Consider the following 26,014-nt stretch of genomic DNA (forward strand, 5'->3'; position numbering starts at 1 on the left):
GCCCCCTTGGGAAATGATGCCTATGACATTGGTAACCGTAAACAAAAGCATTCAGTGGGGGCAAATGGCCCTCTGTGGCTCAAGCTGTTCATTAAAACGTTCATAATTAAACTTTGGTCCATAATATAATAAAGTAACTGACAAATCCCTTCACTGCAGAGTAATAATAGCATGTCACTGGAGTTAATATTTGCCTCACTGCAGCAGAATTAGTTTCTCTGATAAATGTTTCTGAGAGTAGTTCTGACAGCTCGGCCCTGTACTTGGAAGGCAAGCCTGTATTTGGCATCCCTCCCTGATAATGCAGTATGCTTCTGCTCCATCTAGTCAGCACTCATACAGGAGAAGCTGTGTCAGCTGCCGTGTACTCTGCATTAAAATGAGCATCCACAAGGCAGAGCTCTGATCAAAACTGCAAAAGCTCCATCTGGGCATGAAAAATATTCAAGTATTAATCCTCAGAACATGTTCACAGTCAGTTAACCCCCTACCACCCACCGCATTTTGGCTTGTGAGTATCTCACAAATAAAAAGTGATATTTCCCATTGATGGGATATACATGCTTAGTAGGGGTTAAAAGGATAATGGGGTGGGGAAAGATGACAAAAAAAAAACAAAAAACAATATTGCAATATTTAATATACATATAATTCAAATTCTGATGCTGATTAAAACTGAGGTGGAAATGTAGTGCCACTCTCATTTAGTAGCAGGCACAATGGATTGTTAACCTCATCCAAAAATGAAGGATGGAGTGAGTCTTTATTTATACGTTTCAAGGTTGAGAGGTTCCCACTATTCGTGGGCCAAAGGTGTGATGGGTTAACATGGACAAGCTGAGCGCCGTGCTGCTGTCTATGTCATCTGCACGGTCACATAAAAAAAGCTTTCAATTTTCACTATGAGCATGGAAAATATGAATCCAACACAGCAAAAACAGTTCCCTCTGTGATGGGCTATGTCACACATCATGGTATACCAATTGAGCAGACCTTGCCCCAAAACTAATAAACAATTTTTACCACTTTCATGCAGCCAAGTCTAACGTTCAAGATACATACAGCTGTGTTCAAAATAATAGCAGTGTTTAAAAACGTGAGTAAAGTTCAAAATCCTTATAAAACCTTTACTTCTATCATAGTTGCAAGCAACTGAAAATTGTTTGACTGAACATTTTCTGTGAGTGGATGGTCCCCTTGGGGGAGTCCTGGGGCATGCCCCTGGAAAATTTTGAAAAAATTGTGCAATTTGGTGCATTCCGAGAGCATTTTGGTCAGTTTTTCTTGGTTTAAAACACAGTGGTATTTGACTCTTAAACTCAAAGAAAATATCGCTTAAGTCTTGACTGCATTACAATTTATTTACTATCTTGTATGTATTGTCTGTAATACATTTCCACAAATAGACTGACTGTCTGCATTAACTGTCTTTGATTCTGCATTCATTGCTTTCATTCTACATGTATCAAATTCTAAGTGTGTCTTACAAACAAATCAATAATTGCACCCTTTCTGCTTTTCCTAAATAATACACTTAAAGACATGATAACTATTGCTAAAGAAAAGTCTTTTGCCACTTGTATGTCATTTAAAATTGATGCAATAGTTAAATCATAAAACTTGAAAAAATTAAATAATAATAATGTAATTTCAAAATAATAATAAAATAATCACTTTAAGGCAGCACGATGGCTTAGTGGTTAGCGCTGTTGCCTCACAGTGAGCAGGTCATGGGTTTGATTCCCGCCTGTGGCCTTTCAGTGTGGAGTTTGCATGTACTCCCCATGTTTGCGTGGGTTCTCTCCGGGTGCTCTGGCTTCCTCCCGCATCCAAAGACACACAGGTTAGGTGGACTGGAAACTTTAAATTGTGCGTAAGCGTGCGTGCGGGTGTGACTGTGTTTGTTTGTCTGTATGTGAACCTGCATCAGACTGGCGTCCTGTCCAGGGTGTACCCCGCCTCACGCTCTGTGACTGCTGGAACAGGCTCCAAGCCACCACGACCCTTAATTGGACAAAGCATTTGAAGATGAGTGAGTGAGTGTAATCATTTTAATGTTAATCAAGTCCATGGTTTTTTCACCAAGGACAGTCCATTTTTATTCACAGCTGAGCATGAAGCAGGGAAACTGAGTCTCTATGATGTGCTGTGTATTACCTGTTGAAATATTTAAAAATAGCGCCTGATTCACTTCTTTCAGCTGCTCCCGTTAGAGGTTGCCACAGCAGACCTGGGTCCCTCCTCTGCACAAGTGCAAACCATCTCAATCTCATCTCTGACTTTGTCTCCAAACCGCCCCACGAGATGTCCCTCTGAATTCCTAATCCTGTCCATTCTTGGCACTACGAAAGTGCCTGATTCACTTAATGTCATGAAATTAACGTTGCGAAATTCTCACCTTGTCCTTGTGATTCAGATTTTGACACCCCTCTATATTGGCTCAAAAAAAAAAAAAAAAAAAATAGAAAAACAAAAGGTCCACCTTTTCTCCCCTGAAAAAAAAAAATGTAAGTGCTAATGACAAACTTGCAACGTAAGAAATAACTAAATTCGATTCTGAAACCAATCTACACAGACTAAAAAGTACTCATATCTTCCTTCTTGGAAGAAGAATGGAAAAATAACCCCAAAAATGATCCTTTGCTCTAAAACATGAGCCACAAAAAAGTACAAAAAACAAGACATGTGGTCGCTTAAGTATTTTGTTGTTAATTATCCCTCTCGCTCAGCAGGTGCATTTTTTGAAAAGCAGAAACATGCAGATAGCTGACAGAGTGAAATGAACGCTATTACGTCTGATAATGAAGCTTCTGAGCTTTCATTCGAAAGTGATGGATTTAAAGAAGCTGTACAGAGAGGAGATGGCACACTTCACCCCAAAACACTTCATTTTTTCAGAGTCTGTCGGATTTTGGATGCTAACGGGTGCTGAAATGGCTGTCTGTGTCGCAGGACACTATTTTACTACCAGCATGAACACGCATGCGGAGTGTCTCCACGACACTGTTTTCAGGCTGTCTGAACATGCAGATGTATATCCTACATTGAAAAAAATGTCAGAATACGTTATTTTCAGAAGATAATGGACTTTCTAGCTCATGCGCCAGAATCCTGAGAGAACTTTGTGAGAGCTCCAAAACACCAGCTGGCGATCGCGCGTGATCCGTGCGTGACATCTTCTTTGGTCGAGTGGACTTTACATATTTAATCTTGGAAATAATTCTACAAGTGGGTGAGTGCCCTGTTCAGTTTTTAAAAAATATTTGTATTTTGTTCTTCTCACTGGAGCCGGTAGGCTTATTTTTATTTTACTTTGAATCTGTCTTGAAGTGTGTGAGTCTGTTCTGTAACAAAGCAGCACACACCATGTCCACACCACACTCATGCACCATGCACGTGGAACTCTCCACTCTTTTTCAGGCTGTCTGATCACACAGATGTATTTCTTAGATTTTTCACAATTCTATTCACAGTCCATCCATCCATCCATCCATTTTCTTCCGCTTCATCCGAGATCGGGTCGCGGGGGCAGCAGTTCAAGCAAAGCCGCCCAGACGTCCCAATCCACACACACCTCCCCCAGCTCCTCCGGGGGAACCCCGAGGCATTCCAAGCCAGCTGCAAGACATAGTCCCTCCAGCGTGTCCTGGGTCTTCCCTGGGGCCTCCTCCCAATGGGATGTGCCCGGTACACCTCTCCAGCGAGGCGTCCAGGGGGCATCCGAAAAAGATGCCCGAACCACCTCAGTTGGCTCCTTTCGCTGTGGAGGAGCAGCGGCTGACTCCGAGCTCCTCCCGAGTGACCGAGCTCCTCACCCTATCTCTAAGAGAGCACCCATCCACCTTGTGGAGGAAACTCATCTCGGCTGCTTGTACTTGCTATCTTGTTCTTTCGGTCATGAGACAAATCTCATGACCATAGGTGAGGGTCGGAACATAGATCGATCAGTAAATCGAGAGCTTTGCCCCCCTGCTCAGCTCTTTGTTCACCACGATGTCCGATACAGCAACCGCATCACTGCAGACGCTTGCATCGATCCGTCTGTCGATCTCACGCTCCATCCGTCCCTCACTCGTGAACAAGACCCCGAGATACTTAAACTCCTCCACTTGAGGCAAGGACACTCCACCGACCTGAAGAGGGCAAAGCACCTTTTTTCCGGTTGAGAACCATGGCCTCGGATTTGGAGGTGCTGATTTTCATCCTGGACGCTTCACACTCAGCTGCAAACCACTCCAGTGCACGCTGAAGGTCCTGATTTGACGAAGCCAACAGAACCACATCGTCCGCAAACAGCAGAGACAAGATTCTGTAGTTCCCAAACCAGACCCCCTCTACACCCTGGCTGCGCCTAGAAATTCTGTCCATAAAAATAATGAACAGAACCGGTGACAAAGGGCAGCCCTGGCGGAAGCCAACGTGCACTGGGAACAGGCTCGACTCCCCCTCAAACTGCCACCTTATCGTGGTGGGGGAGTTTGCGTACCCGGATGATCCTAGGAGCTTTGCTGTTGGGAGCTTTGTGCCCCTGCTAGGGTCCCCCATGGCAAACAGGTCCTAGGGGATGGGTCAGACTAAGGGCAGTTCAGAAGCTCCCATGACCAGTATAATATCAAGGACTGAGACGTCGCCCGGTACGTCGGATCCGGGGCCCCACCCTGAAGCCAGGCCTGGGGTTGGGGCTCGCGCGCGAGTGCATGGTGGTTGGGCCTTAGCCCACGGGGCCCGGCCCAAAAAGTGACGTGGGCCTGCCCTCCTGTGGGATAACCACCTGCAGAGGGGGCCATGGGGGTCGGGTGCAGAGAGGACTGGGTGGCAGTCGAGGGCGGGTGGCCCGGTGGCCCAGTCCGCGCTCACAGTTAAGGCGCATGTTTTTTTCAATTAAAATGGACCTGCTGTGGACTGCATGCCAGAGCATTGCAGTGACATGACATGCTATCACCTTTTTATCATGATTAACTTGAGTCTCATGAATATCACTAATTGCGCTATGAAAATTAATTATGACAACACACACAAGGCAATGCAGCTTACTCCACCTTAACTAAAAGTGACATGAAATATACAACGATGTGGCTAAAAATACTTCTTTATTACCCCTGCATAGAACAGGTAACCCAACTCCTAAATGTTATATTTTACATATGTTAGTTACATTTGCCAGATGAAAGTCCTGAGAAGGTGATAGTTAGGGACCAGTCTCAGTAGTAGAAACTAGGGCTGGGTATTGACAAGGACTTCATGACACGAGTGTATTGTGATACACTACATCAGTGGTCTCCAAACTATTCGAGAAAGGGCCGAGAGGGTGCAGGTTTTCTTTGCAGCCACTGACTTCAGCAGATGATTTCACTGATTAACATCACTTGGAGCAGGTGGGATGAGTTCATCAGTGAAATCACCTGCTGGAGTCAGTGGCTGCAAAGAAAACCTGCACCCTCTCGGCCCTTTCTGGAATAGTTTGGAGACCACTGCACTACAGTATGGCAAATATTGTGATATGATACATATTGTGATACATAATTTACTGCAAACTTAAAGGGAATGTAGGATACAATTTGTTAAATTGTCACGCGGTGGTCATCAAGTTTTAAGAACATCTCCAGTTACCGAGAAGAGAAAGCACTCAAGGGGGTTGACTGACTGATGCTTTGTGGAAACTAGGGATGTCCCGATCAGGTTTTTTTTGGCCCCGATCCGATTCCGAGTCATCTGATTTTGAGTATCTGCCGATACCGAGTCCCGATCCGATACTTTAAAAAACTGAATGAACAATGAACAAATGCTAAATATATAATAATTTAATTTTAATCACCTTATTTTATTATTTATCACTTAAACAGTGCACTTCTCCTTGAGGTGGCTTGAACAATCAAGTAATAATCTACCAGACTTTAAAAATGTACAAATTTCCATGTTATTTTATTTGTCTAAAAATAATTGTCCAAGGTTCCTTATGTTAAACAAGAAATTGTCTAATCTGAAATAACAGATTTATAGATGAAAGGTTTCTAAAGAATCATTTATTGATTTAGCAATTTTAATTACAAGTGTTCTAAACTTTTTTAAACAGTAATCAGAAATTTTGAGGTAGCAAACAACAACAAACAACAACAAAACATTTCCAAGGATTTTTCTTCAGGCACGTGGTTTCTGCACTGATTTGTGGTTCAAATCCCCACCTGACTGGAAATCACTAAGGGCCCCTGGGCAAGGTCTTTAATCCCCTATTGCTCCCGGTGTATAGTGAGTGCCTTGTATGGCAGCACCCTGACATCAGGGTAAATGTGAGGCATAATTGTAAAGCGCATTGAGCGTCTGATGCAGATGGAAAAGCGCTATATAAATGCAGTCCATTTACCATTTGTACAGATCAGTGGTTTCTGCCATTAGTCTTCCGTGTTTTGGCCCGACGCGTCGTTCCTATTGGACAGCGCGAAGCTACGTCACAGCTCACAGCGTCGAAAGTTCAAAAGTCAACTTGAAAAGTAAAAGGAAAAAAAAAAACAATTTACATTTGAGTCTTGACAGTCCTCAGTGTCCCTCTGATGCTTTATCAGTGTTCAACAAGTTCAGAGCAGCGCAGTGAACGTGAATGAAGACAGAAGCTCTTTAAGACGCGCTCCTCAATGTGATGAGTGCGCACGTCGCTCGTGCGCACACCATCTCCCGCTCCATTTTGCAGACAAACGATCACAGGACAATTTGTTTTTTTTCTTTTTGTTAATCAGATGACAGATCGTCATCCTGTGGACTTGGTCAGCACCGGGTCCTGCTGCGCACAGAAGGATGACTGAGCAAGAGTTTCAGTGGGAAAGTGTCCATCATCCTCTTGTCGTTCCATCGAGGTGTCAGGCTGAGCGCATAAACACACAAACAGCAGTTCTACGAAAGAAACTTTGCGCACGTAACTCCCCCCACCTCTGTCCGGGTTACAATTCCATCTCTTTACAAATTCACTAGGCAACACTTGTTGCCTTTTCTCCTCTGGAATCAGTTTCAGCCGCAAGCGTGTGCGAGAATGTCCGGTTGAACTTATGTTTTATCTTTTGTTAAATAAAAAAAAAAAAAGACGGTTGAAATTTGACCGGGTCAGCCTGCCGACAAGCAGCAAGGCGCGCTGCCGTCAGAAGTGTCGCGTCAAAAGCCAAGCTAAAGCGACGCTTCTGACGCCTCTAAAAAGCAACGCATCTCACGCCTCTGATGCTTCCGACGCGTGAAAGGCCCGTTAATCTGCAATAATGAGCTTGAAATAGCGCTGATCAAAATAATGACGATAAAATCTATATCGGATTCCTGATCGGGATGCAACGTCCAATTTCGATCAAGTCTAAAACCACGTGATCGGGCCCGATTTCCGATCACGCGATCGGATGGGGACATCCCTAGTGGAAACACAGATATTTTGTCAGAGATGAGAACAGTCAGGAAGGAAAAAGAATGGTGGGACAGTGTGAGGGGAGAATTCTGAATTTTTCACACTTTCAAGGAGCGATTCTGGTGAATTTTAACAGATGAAAAGATGATCTTATGTGGATAAATAATGCTCTCATTTATACCTTTAATGATTTAAATTCTTGGCCATGAATAACAATTTATAATAAACTGTATTAAACTTTATTGTGACAGACATTCCAAATGAATATTTGTCAATAATGAAACCAAAATAGCTAAGATATGTCGAGTCAATCCAATGTACATGTAAATCCTGGTAAAAATCATTCAAGATCACACAACAAATTATGCTTTTTTGTTTGTTTTTTTCCATAAAAAAAAAAAAAAAAACACAGGTATGTTGATTTTCAATCCAAAGTAAAATATGGTGACACTATCTACAAGACTGAAAGGAATAACAAAAAATCATGCACTGACAGTTCTAGCTAGTTTGTGTGGTATTTTACTCTTCAGTAGTTTGAATCTGCATTGTTCATACTATACCCTAAAATGCTGTACACGTAAGAAATAAAAATCACAATGAAATTTTAAGTATGAACATAGTTTGCAAGCATGCCACAGTGTCAGTTGCAGAGGAACAATGGTACATAGCGCACTGGTATCATTTTGATTTAGCACTGCATTGATTACTTACCATCCCATTATAAGACATTGAGAAGGTCTAGCTAGACACTAGCAGTTGTCTTTGGTTCGCCACACCCAGGAATGTGTGTGAAACTTATAAATTACACAGCAGGCAGCATTTCGTTAATACTTGCGGTCTGATCAGTCCCCCTGCCTTTACTGCGCATGCGTCATTTCAGAGCGTTAGACGCAATTATAAACAGTTGAGTGGATCCTTGTCATATGATTGGTGCTTTGTATGTCACATGACATGGATTAATTCTTCCCATTCCATTGCATTTAGAGTGCATCTTGGTTCCATACGTTTAGTACCATTGCACTCTGAACACACACGCACACAAATCCTTGTGCGTGCGCTCACACGTGGTAACGCATGCATACACAAAATAAGTCCACTGTGCTGTCTGGAGGCTGTTGGCAGGAAGTTGGAATGAATGACTAATTCCTGATGTGATTTTTTTTTTGTTGCACTGAGGATGTAGTTTTTTTGGTAGTACACGCATGCACAATTGCTGACCAGGTTGCGTGTGTGCACGCGCGGGGGACAACAACTCTCCCAAGACATAATTTGATTGAGCTAACTGACGCTGCGAATTCTTGTAAGACACACACACACACACACAGAAAACAAATCCACTGTGCTGTGCACGCACGGGGACAATGAGACGATGATTTGATTGAGCTAACTGACGCTGCTAATTCTTGTAACATACACACATGCACACACAAAATCCACTCTGCTGTAAGTCGTCTGGATGCATGAAGAGCTGTTCACATGAAACACTGACGTGATTTTTGGCTGGACTGAGGTACTACACAAAGTCTTTTTTTTATGGAAATCCAAAGTCAGTGCACAGCATCACTGAACTACACGTTAGAATTCGGACTTTAGCAGCAGTAGAACACCAAAATGTAAGTCCCTTTTCTGTTATTTATAAATTAATAAAATATCAAATGACAAGGATCTATTTTAGCCATTATATAAAACAAATAATGAATGTTTTTACATTCTTTCAATGGAACGAATATTTACCCCGGTGAAAGCTGAAAGAAACCATTCAACTCGGCTTCAGCTTGTTGAATGGTATGTTACAGCTTTCACCTCATAAAATATTCGTACCATTGAACTCATAAACATTCATTATTTGTATATTAACAGATTATCACCTTGTTTCGGCTTAAAACTGACTTTCAAATGATTTAAGAGGTTTTACTTTGTCATCTGATGGTTAATAATAACATTATTCCCTTTGATGGGTTTGGGTGTAGAGAGTCCGACTCAGAAAGCCAGTCTCAGACGTGCCGGTAATCGGTCCCCCGTCTTTGAACCGCCTGATAAAATAAACACCTGGGCCTAATGATCAAGGAAATATGGTAGTTCATTTGTATTTTTTTAATAAGTACAAACCTCAGCAGTAGATATTTGGTCAGACATCAAAGCAGGCAGTCACAGGGCTACGGGCTGTTTGGCTGCTTTGTTGATGTGAAGTGCTGATGAATTTTCAGTGTGTCGAGCCGCCTGGACACTTTTTCCTGTGTTTTGCTGTGAGAACATGATTTTTCAGGGCAGCACTTCCTCTTTGTGAATAGCTCACTGTATAACTGCGGCAAAAGTTGCAGATCCCAACCCCTGTGGTGTCAACATTTGAGAAAAACTTACCAAGTTTGAAGTTCACATCTCCCCTTTCATCCAACACGCATTTCTTTAAAAAGTTTCCCAACTTCCTTTCGCTTGCTGCCATATCCCGTACTCAAGAACTGTGTATTATGGGATGCTTTGTGCATTACAGACACAAATGGGAAACCACAGATCAGTGGGAGATTCACATCCTGTTTTGTATTATGAGAATTGTGAATTATTTTCCATCTTGAAATTAATCTGTGGCAGGACAAATCTGAATATGGCAGATGATATTTCAGGTACTTCATGGGAAACACCAAATGACAGGTGACAGGTACTGGGAGACAATGAGTCTCGCTTTACAGCAACATCCATAGCAGTGGAGGTCGTGGTGATCACAGGGATTTGAGGGAAATTTCTGGACATTTTAAATCCTTTTCAAGTATCGATACGAAGAATGAAAAAAAAAACTATTGTGGGGGGGAAAAAAATTATATTACGATACTCACCTCCACCAATATGATACACAGCCACAGTATAAAGGCTATTTAACACAATGCAATATTATGCCATGTCATTATACTTACTTTGTTACTAAATACAGGTGAATCCCGTTAACTTGCATATGCCTAACTCTCGTTATGGCTTTACTCATGCTCGATTTGTGGACCCCGATAATTTAGACTACTTCATAAAGACTACTGTATGTTTTTGATCAACCTCATTAACTCCCAGTTTCAGATAACTCACAGTTCAATTTTGTTGGAATTAGCAAGTATAATTGTTTTAAAGAAAATAAGTAATGCACTCAGCCACCACGGTCTGTATGCACGCTCACCAAGCAAGACTCCACTGCTGAAGAAAAAGCATATTGAAGGTCATTTAAAGTTTGCTGCACAACATTTGAACAAGCCTGTGAAATACTGAGAGAATATAGTCTGGTCAGATGAGACCAAAACTAAACTCTTTGGTTGTCATATTAGTCACCATAAATGACACTGCAAGCACCCTAAAAACACCATACCAACAGTGAAGGTGGGAAAATCATGGTGTGAGGCTGTTTTTCAGCATCTGGCACGGGCAAACTTCTTATAACTGAAGGAAGGATGAGTGGAAAAATGTACAGGCATTCTTGATAAAGGTCTACCAGGATGATGAAAATGAGAGTGGACATTTCAGCAACATAATGATCCCAAACACACAGTCAAGGAAACTCTCAGTTGGTTTCAGAGAATGAAAATAAAGCTGCTAGAAAGGTCCAACCAATCACCTGACTTGAATCGCACAGAAAATCTATGGAAAGAACTAAAGATCAGACTTCACAGAAGAGGCCCATGGAACCTTTAACATTTGAAGACTCTTTGCGTGGAAGAATGGGCCAAAATCACACATGAGCAATGCGTGGGACTAGTTTCTCCATACAGGAGGCATCCTGAAGATGTCATTACCAACAAAGACTTCTGTATGAAGTATTAAATATATTTCAGCCAGTGTGCTCAATATTTTTTCCCTGTGTTGTTCCATTTTGTTACCCATAACATAATTTATTTACTTATTAGTTTTAGTTTCTTTGCATCTATGGATTATTTGGGTTGTTGCCAAAATCTGGTAAAAATTTCATGTCAGCAGCATCTTTAGAAATATATTCACTGAGAAAAATGTTGACATGTTCAATATTTATTTTACCCGCTGCATGAAACACTAACAGGGCTATTCCACAGGATGTCGTTCTACTATGATTGCCCACAATCCAAAAAAAGTGCAAAAAAATGGGATGAAACAGTTTAATCTGACTTGTGTCCTAACAGGCTGGCTTATAAAGTGCAAACCTGGCCACCCAACCTGAAGAGGAAAGAAAGGAGCTCAAGCTGTTCAACTCTGAACAAAATACGCAACAAACACTGCTTCAGCTTTATACTTTTTTACCCCGATGGAGCACAATCAAACCAGTTAAAGTCATGGTAATTATGAATACCCCGTTTAAAAAGGTTTGACTGAAGCTGTTAAGACTATGAATACCCAGAAGTTACCGCACACCGTCAGTGATTTCGAGAATCAACAGTTCAAACATTGGATCCCGATTTCAAATCTGGTGTCGATGATGGCCATGACTACTATGTATACCAAGTAGGGGTGCCGGAAAAAATTGATTCACATCCGAATCGCAATTCTTATTTATTACGATTCTGAATCGATCCAAAATGTCCAAGAATCGATTTTTAAAAAGCATTTTTAAAAACATTTTCTTACTTACTCACTGCGTGTACTGTTTGTCAGGCAACGGCTCCCATACTACAGCGTCCCCGAGAGGGGAGGGTCCGGCGTGCTTCAAACATTCGTGAGCTGTAGCTTAGCATGGCGGACAAAGAGCTAATTCAGCCACCACCGTCTTTGCTGAAGGCAAATGTTTGAGTTTGAGTTTTATTATTTGCTGCGTAAGAAGGAGCTTGACATGACGTATGCAGTGTGCAAAATCTGCAAAATGAAAGACAAGTACTTCAGAAACACTTCAACTCCGCAAGCCCACATGCTACGCTATGACCCGGAGCTAAAAGGAGCGGAGGAGCGGTATCTGCTGACGACTGACCAGCGCTTCGCTAAACTGCCAGCCAACTCTGAACGAGCAAAGCAGATAAGTAAATTTACATCTAGAATCACTTGATTAACCTTGTAATGCTGCATTTTCTTAAACATAAACATTTTTTAAGTAATATAACTATTTCTCAGAGCTGTTTGAATCGAAAATCGATTCTGAATCGAATCGTCACCCCCAGAATCGGAATCGAATTGAATCGTGAGTTGTTGTACGATTCACATCCCTAATACTAAGTTTGTTCAAGATGGACAAAAATGGATCAAGAAGTTACTGTGATGCCTCAAAATTTTCTCCGATTTGCTATTCGGGATTAAAGAGGAAGGAACAGTACTATGTGGAATAGACCTGTAAGACCTTTCATTCATATGAATGAAAGAAAACTTTTTCCAAGTATCCATATCAGTATCAGCATACTAGACCCCTGTATAACCTTGCATTATTCTTTCTTTCATTTTCTATACCCGCTTACTCCAATCAAGGGTCATGGGGACCCTATCCCAGCAGTCATAGGGCATGAGATGGGGTGCACCCTTGCATAATACTAGAAAAATTCAGTGGTATGATCCAGCACTCATTTAGTTAAAATATACTCAACAAAAATATAAACGCAACACTTTTGGTTTTGCTCCCATTTTGTATGAGATGAACTCAAAGATCTAAAACTTTTTCCATATACACAATATCACCATTTCCCTCAAATATTGTTCACAAACCAGCCTAAAATCTGTGATAGTGAGCACTTCTCCTTTGCTGAGATAATCCATCCCACCTCACAGGTGTGCCATATCAAGATGCTGATTAGACACCATGATTAGTGCACAGGTGTGCCTTAGACTGCCCACAATAAAAGGCCACTCTGAAAGGTGCAGTTTTGTTTTATTGGGGGGGGGGTACCAGTCAGTATCTGGTGTGACCACCATTTGCTTCATAGCAGTGCAACACATCTCCTTCGCATAGAGTTGATCAGGTTGTCAATTGTGGCCTGTGGAATGTTGTTCCACACCTCTTCAATGGCTGTGCGAAGTTGCGACGACGAACTGGAGTCAGGTCGAGACCCCGATGAGGACGATGAGCATGCAGATGAGCTTCCCTGAGACGGTTTCTGACAGTTTGTGCAGAAATTCTTTGGTTATGCAAACCGATTGTTTCAGCAGCTGTCCGAGTGGCTGGTCTCAGATGATCTTGGAGGTGAACATGCTGGATGTGGAGGTCCTGGGCTGGTGTGGTTACAGGTGGTCTGTGGTTGTAAGGCTGGTTGGATGTACTGCCAAATTCTCTGAAACACCTTTGGAGACGGCTTATGGTAGAGAAATGAACATTCAATACACGAATGTGGTTGACATTCCTGCTGTCAGTATGCCAATTGCACACTCCCTCTAATCTTGCGACATCTGTGGCATTGTGCTGTGTGAAAAAACTGCACCTTTCAGAGTGGCCTTTTATTGTGGGCAGTCTAAGGCACACCTGTGCACTAATCATGGTGTCTAATCAGCATCTTGATATGGCACACCTGTGAGGTGGGATGGATTATCTCAGCAAAGGAGAAGTGCTCACTATCACAGATTTAGACTGGTTTGTGAACAATATTTGAGGGAAATGGTGATATTGTGTATGTGGAAAAAGTTTTAGATCTTTGAGTTCATCTCATAGAAAATGGGAGCAAAACCAAAAGTGCTGCGTTTATATTTTTGTTGAGTGTAGTTTGTGAAACCAAGCTACATGCAGTACCTACAGGCTACTGTCACACTGTTTTGCTTCTTTTTATTCGTTTTGATTTTGCATTTATATAATGGCCTCCATTACACTGACAAATCACTGACAGTAATGATGGTAAGATAAAGACAAGAACAGATAACTTCATGCAGTACTGCCGGGTTGACACCTGAAGCAAACCAGAGATGACAATACAGTAGTTGTTGACAAATTTCACTTACACCCACAGTGACAAATCACTTTGCACTTTATAACATATTTGTGTACTGACAGACATGTATAATAAATGACAGGTTGACTGAAGGCTACTTGTGCCTTATTCATTTTTACTGATCATACAGCAATTACTCTGTCAAAGATATTACACCCCTGTGGTTATACCATTAAAAACAATAATATTGCATGCTAGCAATAGTTTCTAGCAGGCTCTGCTGCCATCATGGCACTGGGGGAGGGATATAATGTAAAATGAGGTTGGGGTTTAGCCTACAGATTATGCCCGAGCCATGAGGACATTTTATATCCAAACCTGTGTTTAAAAAAAAAAACTTCCTACATCTACCATCCTTGGTACTGGTTTCCTATTCTTACAGATGTACACTCACCAGTCACTTTATTAGGTACATCTTGCTAATACTGGGTTGGGCCCTCTTTTGCCTTCAGGATTGCCTTAATTCTTCCTGGCATAGATTCAACAAAATTCCTCATAGATGTTGGTCCATACTGACATGATAGCATAAACTCAGTCGCCCACTCAATCAGTCGGCCCATGCTTGTCTGACCTCAACAAGGCATTTTTGTCCACACAAGTGCCGCTCACTGGATATCTTCTCTTTTTCGCACCATCTCTGTAAACCCGAGAGATGGTTGAGCGTGAAAATCCCAGTACATCAGCGCGTCTGGCACCAACAACCATGCCACCTTCAAAGACACTTAAATCCCCTTTCTGACACTCAGTTTGAACTTCAGCAAGTCATCTTCACCATGTCAAGATGCCTAAATGCAGAGTTGCTGCACAAGCAATTGAACAGGCGTACCTAATAAAGTGATCAGCACATGAATCTGCCCTTTTCCACTGCAGGAACTCGACCTCAATGGGGGACAGTGAGACTTTGGTTCCCCTCCCACCCGTCCCGTCCCCAGTGCACAGAGGTATGCAGCACACTATTCCACTGGTTTTGCAGTGTGAGGTACCTTTATTGTTATGGACATTCAGAATCTTATAGTCCGGCTTTAACTTTTCTCGCAGCACTTTTCCACTGAGAGTTTGGAGGTTTCCAGTCATACAAAAAAAAAAAAAAAAACCTCAACACTATTTCATAGCGTGTTTAATTCTGCGGGTACCCAGGTCCGCTGACATAGATATTCTCTTGCATCCTTGAAGATTCAAATCCTCGCTGAACCTCTCATACAGTTTTTGTAGTAGAGATGGGCCTTATGTGGGATTCACTTTGGAAAAGACACTGGGTACTAAAGCAATGACAACAACAAATGTGGCAAAGTCTTCTTTTACCATTATGACAACAACAGACATGTCTCGCTTCAAGTTAGTGTAACCTTCAACCAATTACAGATAATTTAGCAACACTGTCAACCTACTGAGGTTGTGTTGACGAATGCCTTAGATAAGGTGATTACCTAGCATGTTTTGTCTAAATCCAGAGATTGTTTTAATAGGTGTTGGAGAAGGTTACTTTTAAAAGATTAGGAGTGTCAGTGATAGCCAAATGTGTCCAGGAACCACAGTGTGGCATTACCTGGCATGCAAACACAAGGAGGCCTTCTCATCCCACCGAACAAGTAGTACTTTACTGTCTGCAGAGAATTTTATCACCTCTGCTGAGATCAGCAGAGGTTCCATCAAGATGTGATGCACTGCCCTTAGTAATTAGATCCAAAAACAGTTATTACTGGACACATCATCACAAAAAGTGCTTCAGCTGGACCTTGTCAAAAGAGTGGTTTTCAATTTTATTTATTTATTTTTTTTTTTCTTATGACCCCCTAAATGACAGTATATTCTTGTGACCCATGGTCACAGGTTGTATAAATCTATGAGCTGTAAGCAGCTAAAGATGTCAAACCATAAAATATTTCTGCAAGAAAAAGCAAAGAAAGCTCAGTATTTGTGTAAGCTCACATACAACTGTGTTTGCAACTTTCAAAGAGGAGAAAGACCTGGAAAACTAAAGGGAGGGCAACAAAATGAACATGTCACTGGAACCGGAGCTCATGGACTGACAAACAGACAGGATGTCTACATAACCTGCAAAATGACAACTGAGCAAGCATTTTTGCACACGCTGTGTTAAATTCTTGCTAACTGACGACGTGCAATTTCAACACTAAAGCCAGACCTGTTTTTAATTCATTCAAGAGCTCAGGGTTCCACAAAGAGTTTACAACTGTGTGTTTCAAGTCACGGAATCTTTCATTCCAACACCTGCAAGACATGGTTTCAGCACTAGCCCATGTCACAAGCCGATATTGAGTACATATAAACAAAACTTATTGTTATACTGTAGATGTTTCAAACCTGATTAGAGTTTCAAAGTTCGCATCTCTAGTGAAAAACTGACTATGAACTAGCATTGACCATACTATACTACACAGAAATGAGAGTCCAACCAAGATGGATTCCAAACCCTGCAAGTCATGACTCTGCACAGATGTCTTGCATGTGTCTTGTGGGTATAAGTTTGGACCCATCGACTGGGTCACCGATACTGCCATCTTTCCTGTGCACGATGCATTCCTGGAAGGCAAGAGAGCAAACAACAGCGGCGTCTCTTGACTCTTCACTATGTTCACGGTAGAATAACTGAAAGATTTTTGACGTAGTCCAAATTATCACCTTTTCAAGTCGATTATCTCCTTTGTCAGAGGCTTTTCTTTTCCTTTTGTTCGGCATGTTTAGAGGCGATCACTGTGCCAGAAATAACTCAAGTTTTTATGTCTGTCTTTAAACACATACCACTGATCACCTGGATTAACTAATTTAACTAAGTTAGCTTCCCGTACCAGCTCTGCTGTGAAGTTTACCTTCCTCTGCAGAGACTGCATTCATAACTGAACGTAGATAATTTTTATTGTTATCATTTATTTTAATATATGACTAGTGAGATGAGGGTATAAGTGTTTTAAGTGCGTCTTCTTCGTTTTAAGTGTGTCTGTTTTACTTCTTTCCTCGTCCTTTTTGAGCATTAAAATAGAAAAGCCTTTATTCATCCCTCAATGGGGAAATTTCAGTGTCCATCGCAGCATATGAACAGTAGGAATAGAAGGGCATGCAACAAAACAACAAGAATCTCTCAAAACAAGAACCAAAAAAAGCATTGTTTCTTTGTTGACATATTTTTTCTTGTTGACATTCTTTTTCTTTTTTGTGTATGGGTGTGTATGTTTTGTGCAAAATAAATTCAGTTCATTGATTCATTTGAGACGAATGTATGACGGCAATTAATTAACCCAATTTTTCACAACTGCTTGTAAAAACATCACTGATTACACTGATGCGAAGGGAACACAGACAGTCTTTGTGTCATCATACCGCCATAATAGATTAGTGTTAAATAAAAATGATCTAACTTTCAGTTATGAAAGTCTATGCTGAAAAACACAAACTTCAAGACAGAGCTAGCGAGGGAAGCAAACGTGTAAATTAACCCAGGTGATCGGTGATCTTAAAGACAGATGTAAAAACCTGAGTTATTTCTGGCAAAGTGATCATCTCCACCCATCCCGAACCAAAGGAGAAGAAGCCTTTGACAAATGAGATAAAAGTCTTGAAAAGGCGATTATTTTGGACTACTTTAAGAAATCTTTAATTTATTCTGCCATGAACACAGTGTAGAGTCAAGAGACAACACTGTTGTTTGCCCCCTTGCCTTCCCAGAATGCATCGTGCACAGCAAAGATGGCAGCATCTGCAACAGAGTCTATGAATCCCCCTACCAACTAACATACATACCCATCCGTACCACTCTGGCTGACATGCACACTGTCAGTCTGTGGGGGTAGCTGTTTGCCTGCTTGTCTCAGTTCTGGATGTGATATAGGCTGTGATGCTGAGGGTTAGGCCTGATTATGTCAGCAGCTCTGTCAGTCAACGTGGAATAGCTTTGTGTAATGTGTACTGCTACTGGAAGTGCTGGAGGAACAATCAGTGTATGGAAGCAGTCCAGATCCATGTTGGTCCCACTATGTGTGTACAACAGGAACCGGGTGACCAGGGGCCTGTACTACGAAGCGGGGTTAACTTACCCAGATGTAACCCAGGGTCAACCTCTTAAACCGGGGTTGATAAAACCTGGTTTTCTCAAGTGGTGTTAATCGGTACTACGACGCTGAATAAGATGTTGATTTGTTGAACCTCTGTTAACCTAAGTGGAGTTTGTGCGCGTTCACATAAAAGGGGCGGGTTGCAGCACATGTCACCATTTTTCAATGATGGCGCGGTCACCTTACTTTACAGAAGAAGAATGCACGATTATTATGCGGAGCTACGAGGAATTTAAATTAACGTTAAGGGGAAAATGGAACACATCGTCTGCCAATAAAGCAAGACAGGCTTGTTGGCAACGTATTGCTGATCGGGTAAATGCGTAAATACAATTGTTGTCCAAATCTGTTACAGATGATTAACCTGTGGAATGTCTAATATGTGTTTAAGAATGACCTTCTTTCATTAATTATGCCCAGATGCAACACGATTCAGAAGTGGGCATAGGCCTACTAATAAATGTTACGTTAATTTAATGTTTCCTAAATAGGCTACCTTGACTGTATGATTGCTATTCCTAATCCTGTCAATATTTCAGATGCAACAGCAGTGCCAAACGCACCTGGCAGCATGTGAAGATGAAATATAAAAACATCCTTCAGAACGGTAGGTTTATATTCATAGCTTGATAAGCCCCACTTCGCCTAATTAATGGACATGCATTAGACCTATTTTGATATTAGTAATTACCCGCGATTGCATAAAACCCTTCTTTGATTTGCATTGCGGATAAATGGCCAGGGAAAACGACAAATGCATCATGTTTATATAGAGCAAGTACTACCTTGCGAATCATACGACATACAGTATTCTTGCTCAGATGTTCAGCATCACCGATGGAATACAAAAATTGTCCACTGGCAAAATAGGCACATTATCTGCTCGATCGTCGGGGCATTGTTACACTGTAAAAAATGACTTGTTTTTACAGGAAAACGCTGGCAGATGTGGTTACCAGGGAATTCCTGTAAAACATACAGCAGCACAGTAGATAACATTACAAACATAATATGTATATGGATTTACAGTGAATGAACCACGGCTGACTCACATTAAAGGAACTGTTAAATCTACAACCCCTGGCAAAAATTATGGAATCACCGGCCTCGGAGGATGTTCATTCAGTTGTTTAATTTTGTAGAAAAAAAGCAGATCACAGACATGACACAAAACTAAAGTCATTTCAAATGGCAACTTTCTGGCTTTAAGAAACACTATAAGAAATCAAGAAAAAAAGATTGTGGCAGTCAGTAACGGTTACTTTTTTAGACCAAGCAGAGGAAAAAAATATGGAATCACTCAATTCTGAGGAAAAAATTATGGAATCACCCTGTAAATTTTCATCCCCAAAACTAACACCTGCATCATATCAGATCTGCTCGTTAGTCTGCATCTAAAAAGGAGTGATCACACCTTGGAGAGCTGTTGCACCAAGTGGACTGACATGAATCATGGCTCCAACACGAGAGATGTCAATTGAAACAAAGGAGAGGATTATCAAACTCTTAAAAGAGAGTAAATCATCACGCAATGTTGCAAAAGATGTTGGTTGTTCACAGTCAGCTGTGTCTAAACTCTGGACCAAATGCAAACAACATGGGAAGGTTGTTAAAGGCAAACATACTGGTAGACCAAGGAAGACATCAAAGCGTCAAGACAGAAAACCTAAAGCAATATGTCTCAAAAATCGAAAAATGTACAACAAAACAAATGAGGAACGAATGGGAGGAAACTGGAGTCAACGTCTGTGACCGAACTGTAAGAAACCGCCTAAAGGAAATGGGATTTACATACAGAAAAGCTAAACGAAAGCCATCATTAACACCTAAACAGAAAAAACAAGGTTACAATGGGCTAAGGAAAAGCAATCGTGGACTGTGGATGACTGGATGAAAGTCATATTCAGTGATGAATCTCGAATCTGCATTGGGCAAGGTGATGATGCTGGAACTTTTGTTTGGTGCTGTTCCAATGAGATTTATAAAGATGACTGCCTGAAGAGAACATGTAAATTTCCACAGTCATTGATGATATGGGGCTGCATATCAGGTAAAGGCACTGGGGAGATGGCTGTCATTACATCATCAATAAATGCACAAGTTTACGTTGATATTTTGGACACTTTTCTTATCCCATCAATTGAAAAGATGTTTGGGGATGATGAAATCATTTTTCAAGATGATAATGCATCTTGCCATAGAGCAAAAACTGTGAAAACATTCCTTGCAAAAAGACACATAGGGTCAATGTCATGGCCTGCAAATAGTCCCGATCTTAATCCAATTGAAAATCTTTGGTGGAAGTTGAAGAAAATGGTCCATGACAAGGCTCCAACCTGCAAAGCTGATCTGGCAACAGCAATCAGAGAAAGTTGGAGCCAGATTGATGAAGAGTACTGTTTGTCACTCATCAAGTCCATGCCTCAGAGACTGCAAGCTGATATAAAAGCCAGAGGTGGTGCAACAAAATACTAGTGATGTGTTGGAGCGTTCTTTTGTTTTTCATGATTCCATAATTTTTTCCTCAGAATTGAGTGATTCCATATATTTTCCCTCTGCTTGGTCTAAAAAAGTAACTGTTACTGACTGCCACAATTTTTTTTCCTGATTTCTTATAGTGTTTCTTAAAGCCAGAAAGTTGCCATTTGAAATGACTTTAGTTTTGTGTCATGTCTGTGATCTGCTTTTTTCTACAAAATTAAACAACTGAATGAACATCCTCCGAGGCCGGTGATTCCATAATTTTTGCCAGGGGTTGTACAAACAAGAGCTCTCTTTTTTTGTACATTTAACTGCTGTATTTTTTACAGGAATTCCCTGGTAACCACAGCTGCCAGTGTTTTCCTGTAAAAACAACAGTCTTTTTTTACAGTGTACGATGGGTGATGTTACAGACTTCTGGCCCGATCAGCTGACAACGAAAACGAATTCCCTCGGCTGAGAATCTATATCTTTCATAGAGAATATCGTCCGGGTATGTCAGCGGATTCTGGCGGTCTTTAAAAACCCTCGCCCTGTGAAGAGAGCCCCTCACAGTTCGTGCCCAAATATCAAACGGATCATCCATGTAGGCCGGCATTGTCTTCAGAGTGATTGAAGGTGGATGGACGGTACTTATAAAGGGAGTGGTTAAGCGAAAACCTCAAGCTAACCTAGAACATAACCTGCTCGGAGCAGGTTTGGCGCACAGCATAACTTGCCATGGCAGCATACCTCGATCAAAACCTATCCAACTTTCGTAGTACAGGTTAACCAGGAAGTTACTCCACACGTCATCAACTTACTCCCGAAGTTACCCCGATAAGCCGGTAACCCCGCTTCGTAGTACAGGCCCCAGGTCTGTGAGTGAACCAGGCTTGTGCACTGACAGGTGAGCCAGATCTACCTTGGGCTTATGAGTGAACCAGGTCTGTGCTGTTAGGATCATTAAACTGTGCTCACATGAACCAGACAGGGCTCACCAAAATTACACAGGTAGGCCTGGTCACCCAGGATTGTGTACAACTTGCAGTGCTGGAAGAATAGTCGGTATGTGATGCAACCGGGTCCGGACCTACTGCTGTGTTCAGAGGTCCCAACCCGAAATGGGTTAAAGCACATTTTCAATTCGTGTATGTCTAATACAATCACAATCAAACTTGCTAAAGTGCTTCTTTATTCATTAAGGTGATACAAAGACATACTGTACCTACCTGTCAGTGAAACTTGACTGTGTGTCACTCATTGGGCTTCCGATTCTAGATTTGCCGAAAATTATATCCGATTAACATTTTCCAGAGAGGAGATTTCCTGAAGCGTCTGTCTGAAGTGTGTAAGGATTTTGAGGAGGATCTGGAGAATAAATTAATTGCAGGAAAGTAATGGCTCCTCCAAAGATAGGGGGGGGGGGGGATACTAGCTATAGAATCTGTCAGTCAATACTCTGCAAAAACAGTGCAGATGTTGGTCCTATTAGCTGTAGTATCCAAGTAAAAATTCTATAGATATATGGCTCCAGTTTGCATGTATAAACTCCTTGTATGGAACCTTTGCATTTACATCCCAGATTAGGGTCTTGATCCTGTGGTGCAGTCCGTCTGCCTCTGCTTGGATGAATGACCTCGGTGCTTAAACGATCTTTGAAGATGCTGAAAATTCCTCCAGTTCCATTCGGTTTTCTCTGAAGCCTCTCTGTGGCTGCAGGGACGAATCTCCCGTGACCATGAGCCTCGACAGCAGTGTTAGAAATGAGCAAAAACAACTGCAGCTAATGTTACAGCAGCCAAATTAAGCTACGACACCGGTTTTAAAAAATAATACCTCACCGGTTTGGAGCAAATCCGTTCTCACGGCAGGCTTGCCTGGTTTTGACTCTCGCCAGCTACCAGCTAACTAAACAGATCAGCAAAAAACTTTGCTTCGTGTGCAAACTAAGCAAACTCCCGCACACAACAATGAGCTCCGGCCGACAAGCGAAAACAAACCCGCAAAACACCGCATCGGTGTGGAAAAGCTGGCATACAATCGTCACCGTGTCGTGTCCTTGAGGAAAGAAAATCCAGTGGAAGAGGGTTAGTTAGCACGGCAGCGCAGTGCTCCTTGACTCCATGTTTCCAGAATCCAGTAATTTCTCGGCAGAATTCCCGTGGATGGAAAAGCAGGCTAGCCGTGTAGCCAGCTAACGGGACAGAAAGTAACGAGCCGTCTTCAGGAAATACTTCTTTAAAAAAAAACCACTGCTGCGCTCGCAAGTTCCAAATACTGTCGAAGGCAGTTTATTCCGGCGCAAGAGGTTGCGTGTACAAGAATATAACTTGGGGGAAGGCACCAAAAATCCCACTTTCTGCCGCTAGCAACGCCCTAGCAGCTAGCTGGAAGAGTCGGAGAGCGCCGCTGTGCCTCCTGCAACCACTTCCGCAGGGAGCGAGGAAAACTCCTGTTTGTCAACAAAAACAACAGTACACACACACAAAAAACAATAATAATACAAATAGATTATTCTGTCTGATACATGATCTTATCACAGACTTTGTATGTTTTATTTCTTTATTAAAAACCCCAAAATTGGGGAAAATTCTAAGAACTACAAGTATAAGAAATTATCATAACAATAATAATGAGGATGACAAAGGCTGTTAAAATGTATCTTATAACTTAAAACTAAGTGAATTAATTTTGATGGTGGTTAAGATTTTGACTCCCATTGAGGGGGTCTTAGATTCTGTCACAAAAAACCCCACAGATTATTATCATTAATTATGATAATAATATTGTTTGTCTAATGAAGTGGATCTTATAATATTCCCTTCATTATAAATAATGATAATATAATAATATCATGGCAGAGGCACTTATAAGAATAACTATTTTGCCAGAGTACCGAAATAGTTACAGTAAACAGTGAATAATGTTTTTTAAGACATTTGCACAAGATGTTTGACAATATTGCCCATAACTCAGAGGAACTGAAAAGTCTGAATAACTCTGTTCATTATGTATTCATTCTGCAGAGGGAGGAAGAATTGCTGCACCTCTGATCACCAGTCTGTCAAGCTCATCACGTTTGCAGATGACACCACCCTTATCGGACTCATCTCTGATGGGGATGAGTCCGCCTATAGGCTGGAGGTCCAACGACTGGTGTCCTGGTGCAGCTATAACAACTTGGTGCTGAACACCGAGAAGACAGAGGAGATTATTGTGGACTTTAGGAAGAACACAGCCCCTCTCCCCTTCATTACCCTGGCAGAAACCCCCATCACCATAGTGGACACGTTGTTTCTTGGGAATCACTCTAACCCAGGACCTCAGGTGGGAGTCCACCATTACTTCTGTTGTCAAGAAGGCCCAGCAGAGGATGTACTTCCTGCGGCAGCTGAAGAAATTCAACCTGCCAGCAAGGATCATGGTGCAGTTTTACACTGCCATCATTGAGTCCATCCTCACCACCTCCATCACCGTATGGTACGCTGGAGCCACCATCAGGGACATACAGAGACTACAGCGCATTGTACGCTCTGCTGAGGTGATTGGCTGCAACCTTCCATCTCTTCAGGACCTGTACATCTCCAGGACACTGGGGCGTTCAGGTTGGATCAGAGCCGATTCTTCTCACCCTGGATATAGCCTTTTTGACCTCCTCCCCTCAGGCAGGAGGCTACAGTCCCTTCGGACCAGAACCTCCCGCCATAAGAACAGTTTTTTCCCCTCTGCCGTTAGCCTCCTCAACAAGAACCTTCAGAACTCTACGCTGTTGCTATCACCACCACTTATCATCATTTATCATCACCATTTATTTATCTTAGCTCATACATTCTGTACATTTTGTAACATTGTTACAGTGTAAAGTTTTATTATATATTACTTGTTTTATTGCTCTATTTTTTTTGTGTGTGTGTCTTTCTCGTTGTTCATCAGAAGCAGACATGCTAAATATGGGCCTGAATTAAATGGGCCTGATCTGTGGTGCAAAAAACATAAACATTGTTCAGCAAACTGCCTGCCTTTATGAAGTCACAGAAGGCCAAGGTCAAATAAATAAATAAACAAGAGCAATCAGAGATTTCCGACATCCAATCTGGACCCAGATCACCTCCAAAATTTAGTGGAGTCTTCCATGGCCTAACATCTATCTGTGGAGCAAATTTGCTGAGAATCTGTGAAGTACTTTTGACGTAATCCTTCAAAGCCCATATAAAGTGAAATCTTGATCCAGAACCCAGATCCAGATCACTTTCAAAACACAATGTAGTCTTCCATGGTCTAATATCTACTGTATCTGTGTAATCCTGCGAACAGACAGACAAATAAATAAATAAATGCCGATGATTTTATTTTGTCACTGGTGGACGCAATAAATGAAATAAAATTGAGGCCCAGTGCTTATAGGAAATATTTAGAATTGGTGTTAAGGCCCAGTCACACGGCACTTAACGAAGGGTGACGAAGTCCTGACGAAACAAGAAATCTGGACTTTCGTTGGCATCGTTTAACCTTCGCGCAGCTTCGTTCCTGTAGCTGGAGCTTCATCAGGATTTTATAGTTACTATTAAACACTAATATGAAGTCACCTTTGTATTGGTTAAATGACCTTTGACTTTGGTTAACCCTGAAAGGTGAAACTTGATGTCATAACAACTTAACTCAAAGAGTTTGGCGCTCATATGGATTAACATGGTGCAAGGGTTGATTGGTAATCAAGGAAAAACAGGTTAAATTTTGGACAGAATTAGTCAAATGTCAAGACAACACAGGAACATAAATTATGGTATCACTGAGTCAGGGAATCGATATGCATGAATTGGTGCCAAACATCCATCCATCCATCCATTCACTTGAGCGCCTCTTCTTGTTGAAATATCTTTTGCATGTTCACACAAAGTAACAACAGCAATTAGTAAAATCAACCAGTCTAATCAGTTAATTGGGGAAAATGAATCAATGTTTGATTGGATAAAGTGTACCTAATATTGCTGCATTGCTAACTGGAAATAACCATCAAAATCACACTTGAGAGGAACACTGATCCCATTGCTTATGAGCTGCTGGTATAAGTTGGTATCTGTAGTATCAGTTTGCTGTTTTCTCTGCAGATTGCTACACACCGATGTGACACCATCCTGTGGACACATTGGGTAACTTCAGTCTCAGTGAAATCAACCTTAAATATCAATGCAGCTTATCTTGAGCTGGAATTTTACAAATATTTTAATGCATTTAGAGGCATAGAAACAATTCACTAAATC

General features: G+C 41.6%; 1 protein-coding gene and 3 long non-coding RNA genes across 7 annotated transcripts in view; 1 reads left to right on the forward strand and 3 right to left on the reverse strand.

Moving 5' to 3' along the window:
• arhgef12a (Rho guanine nucleotide exchange factor (GEF) 12a) overlaps positions 1 to 23,155 on the reverse strand; it is a 194,334-nt gene extending 171,179 nt beyond the window's left edge. For 2 of the 3 annotated variants that reach the window (XM_034169300.1, XM_034169298.1), the window contains exon 1: positions 21,983 to 23,154. In XM_034169300.1, coding sequence (XP_034025191.1) covers positions 21,983 to 22,014 — 32 coding nt within the window. In that variant the 5' untranslated portion in view covers positions 22,015 to 23,154. Of the gene's footprint in view, positions 1 to 21,982 lie in introns of all 3 variants that reach the window. The other variant, XM_034169299.1, reaches the window with a different exon arrangement.
• On the reverse strand, positions 1,350 to 15,183 carry LOC117509557. 2 transcript variants are annotated; one of them, XR_004560430.1, is made up of 2 exons: positions 15,173 to 15,183; positions 1,350 to 1,428 (listed from the first exon to the last, which is right to left on the reverse strand). It is a non-coding gene; the product is annotated as an uncharacterized LOC117509557 (long non-coding RNA). The 2 variants fall into 2 exon arrangements; XR_004560429.1 differs by lacking the exon at positions 15,173 to 15,183 and adding an exon at positions 9,320 to 9,331.
• Positions 4,300 to 5,651, reverse strand: LOC117509561. The gene is made up of 3 exons (XR_004560434.1): positions 5,641 to 5,651; positions 5,123 to 5,124; positions 4,300 to 4,435 (listed from the first exon to the last, which is right to left on the reverse strand). It is a non-coding gene; the product is annotated as an uncharacterized LOC117509561 (long non-coding RNA).
• LOC117509562 lies at positions 7,840 to 25,004 on the forward strand. The gene is made up of 3 exons (XR_004560435.1): positions 7,840 to 7,907; positions 9,371 to 9,378; positions 24,992 to 25,004. It is a non-coding gene; the product is annotated as an uncharacterized LOC117509562 (long non-coding RNA).
• The last annotated feature ends 1,010 nt before the right edge of the window (positions 25,005 to 26,014 follow it).

Source organism: Thalassophryne amazonica, chromosome 4, assembly GCF_902500255.1.
Source record: "Thalassophryne amazonica chromosome 4, fThaAma1.1, whole genome shotgun sequence".
Classification (NCBI taxonomy): domain Eukaryota; kingdom Metazoa; phylum Chordata; class Actinopteri; order Batrachoidiformes; family Batrachoididae; genus Thalassophryne; species Thalassophryne amazonica.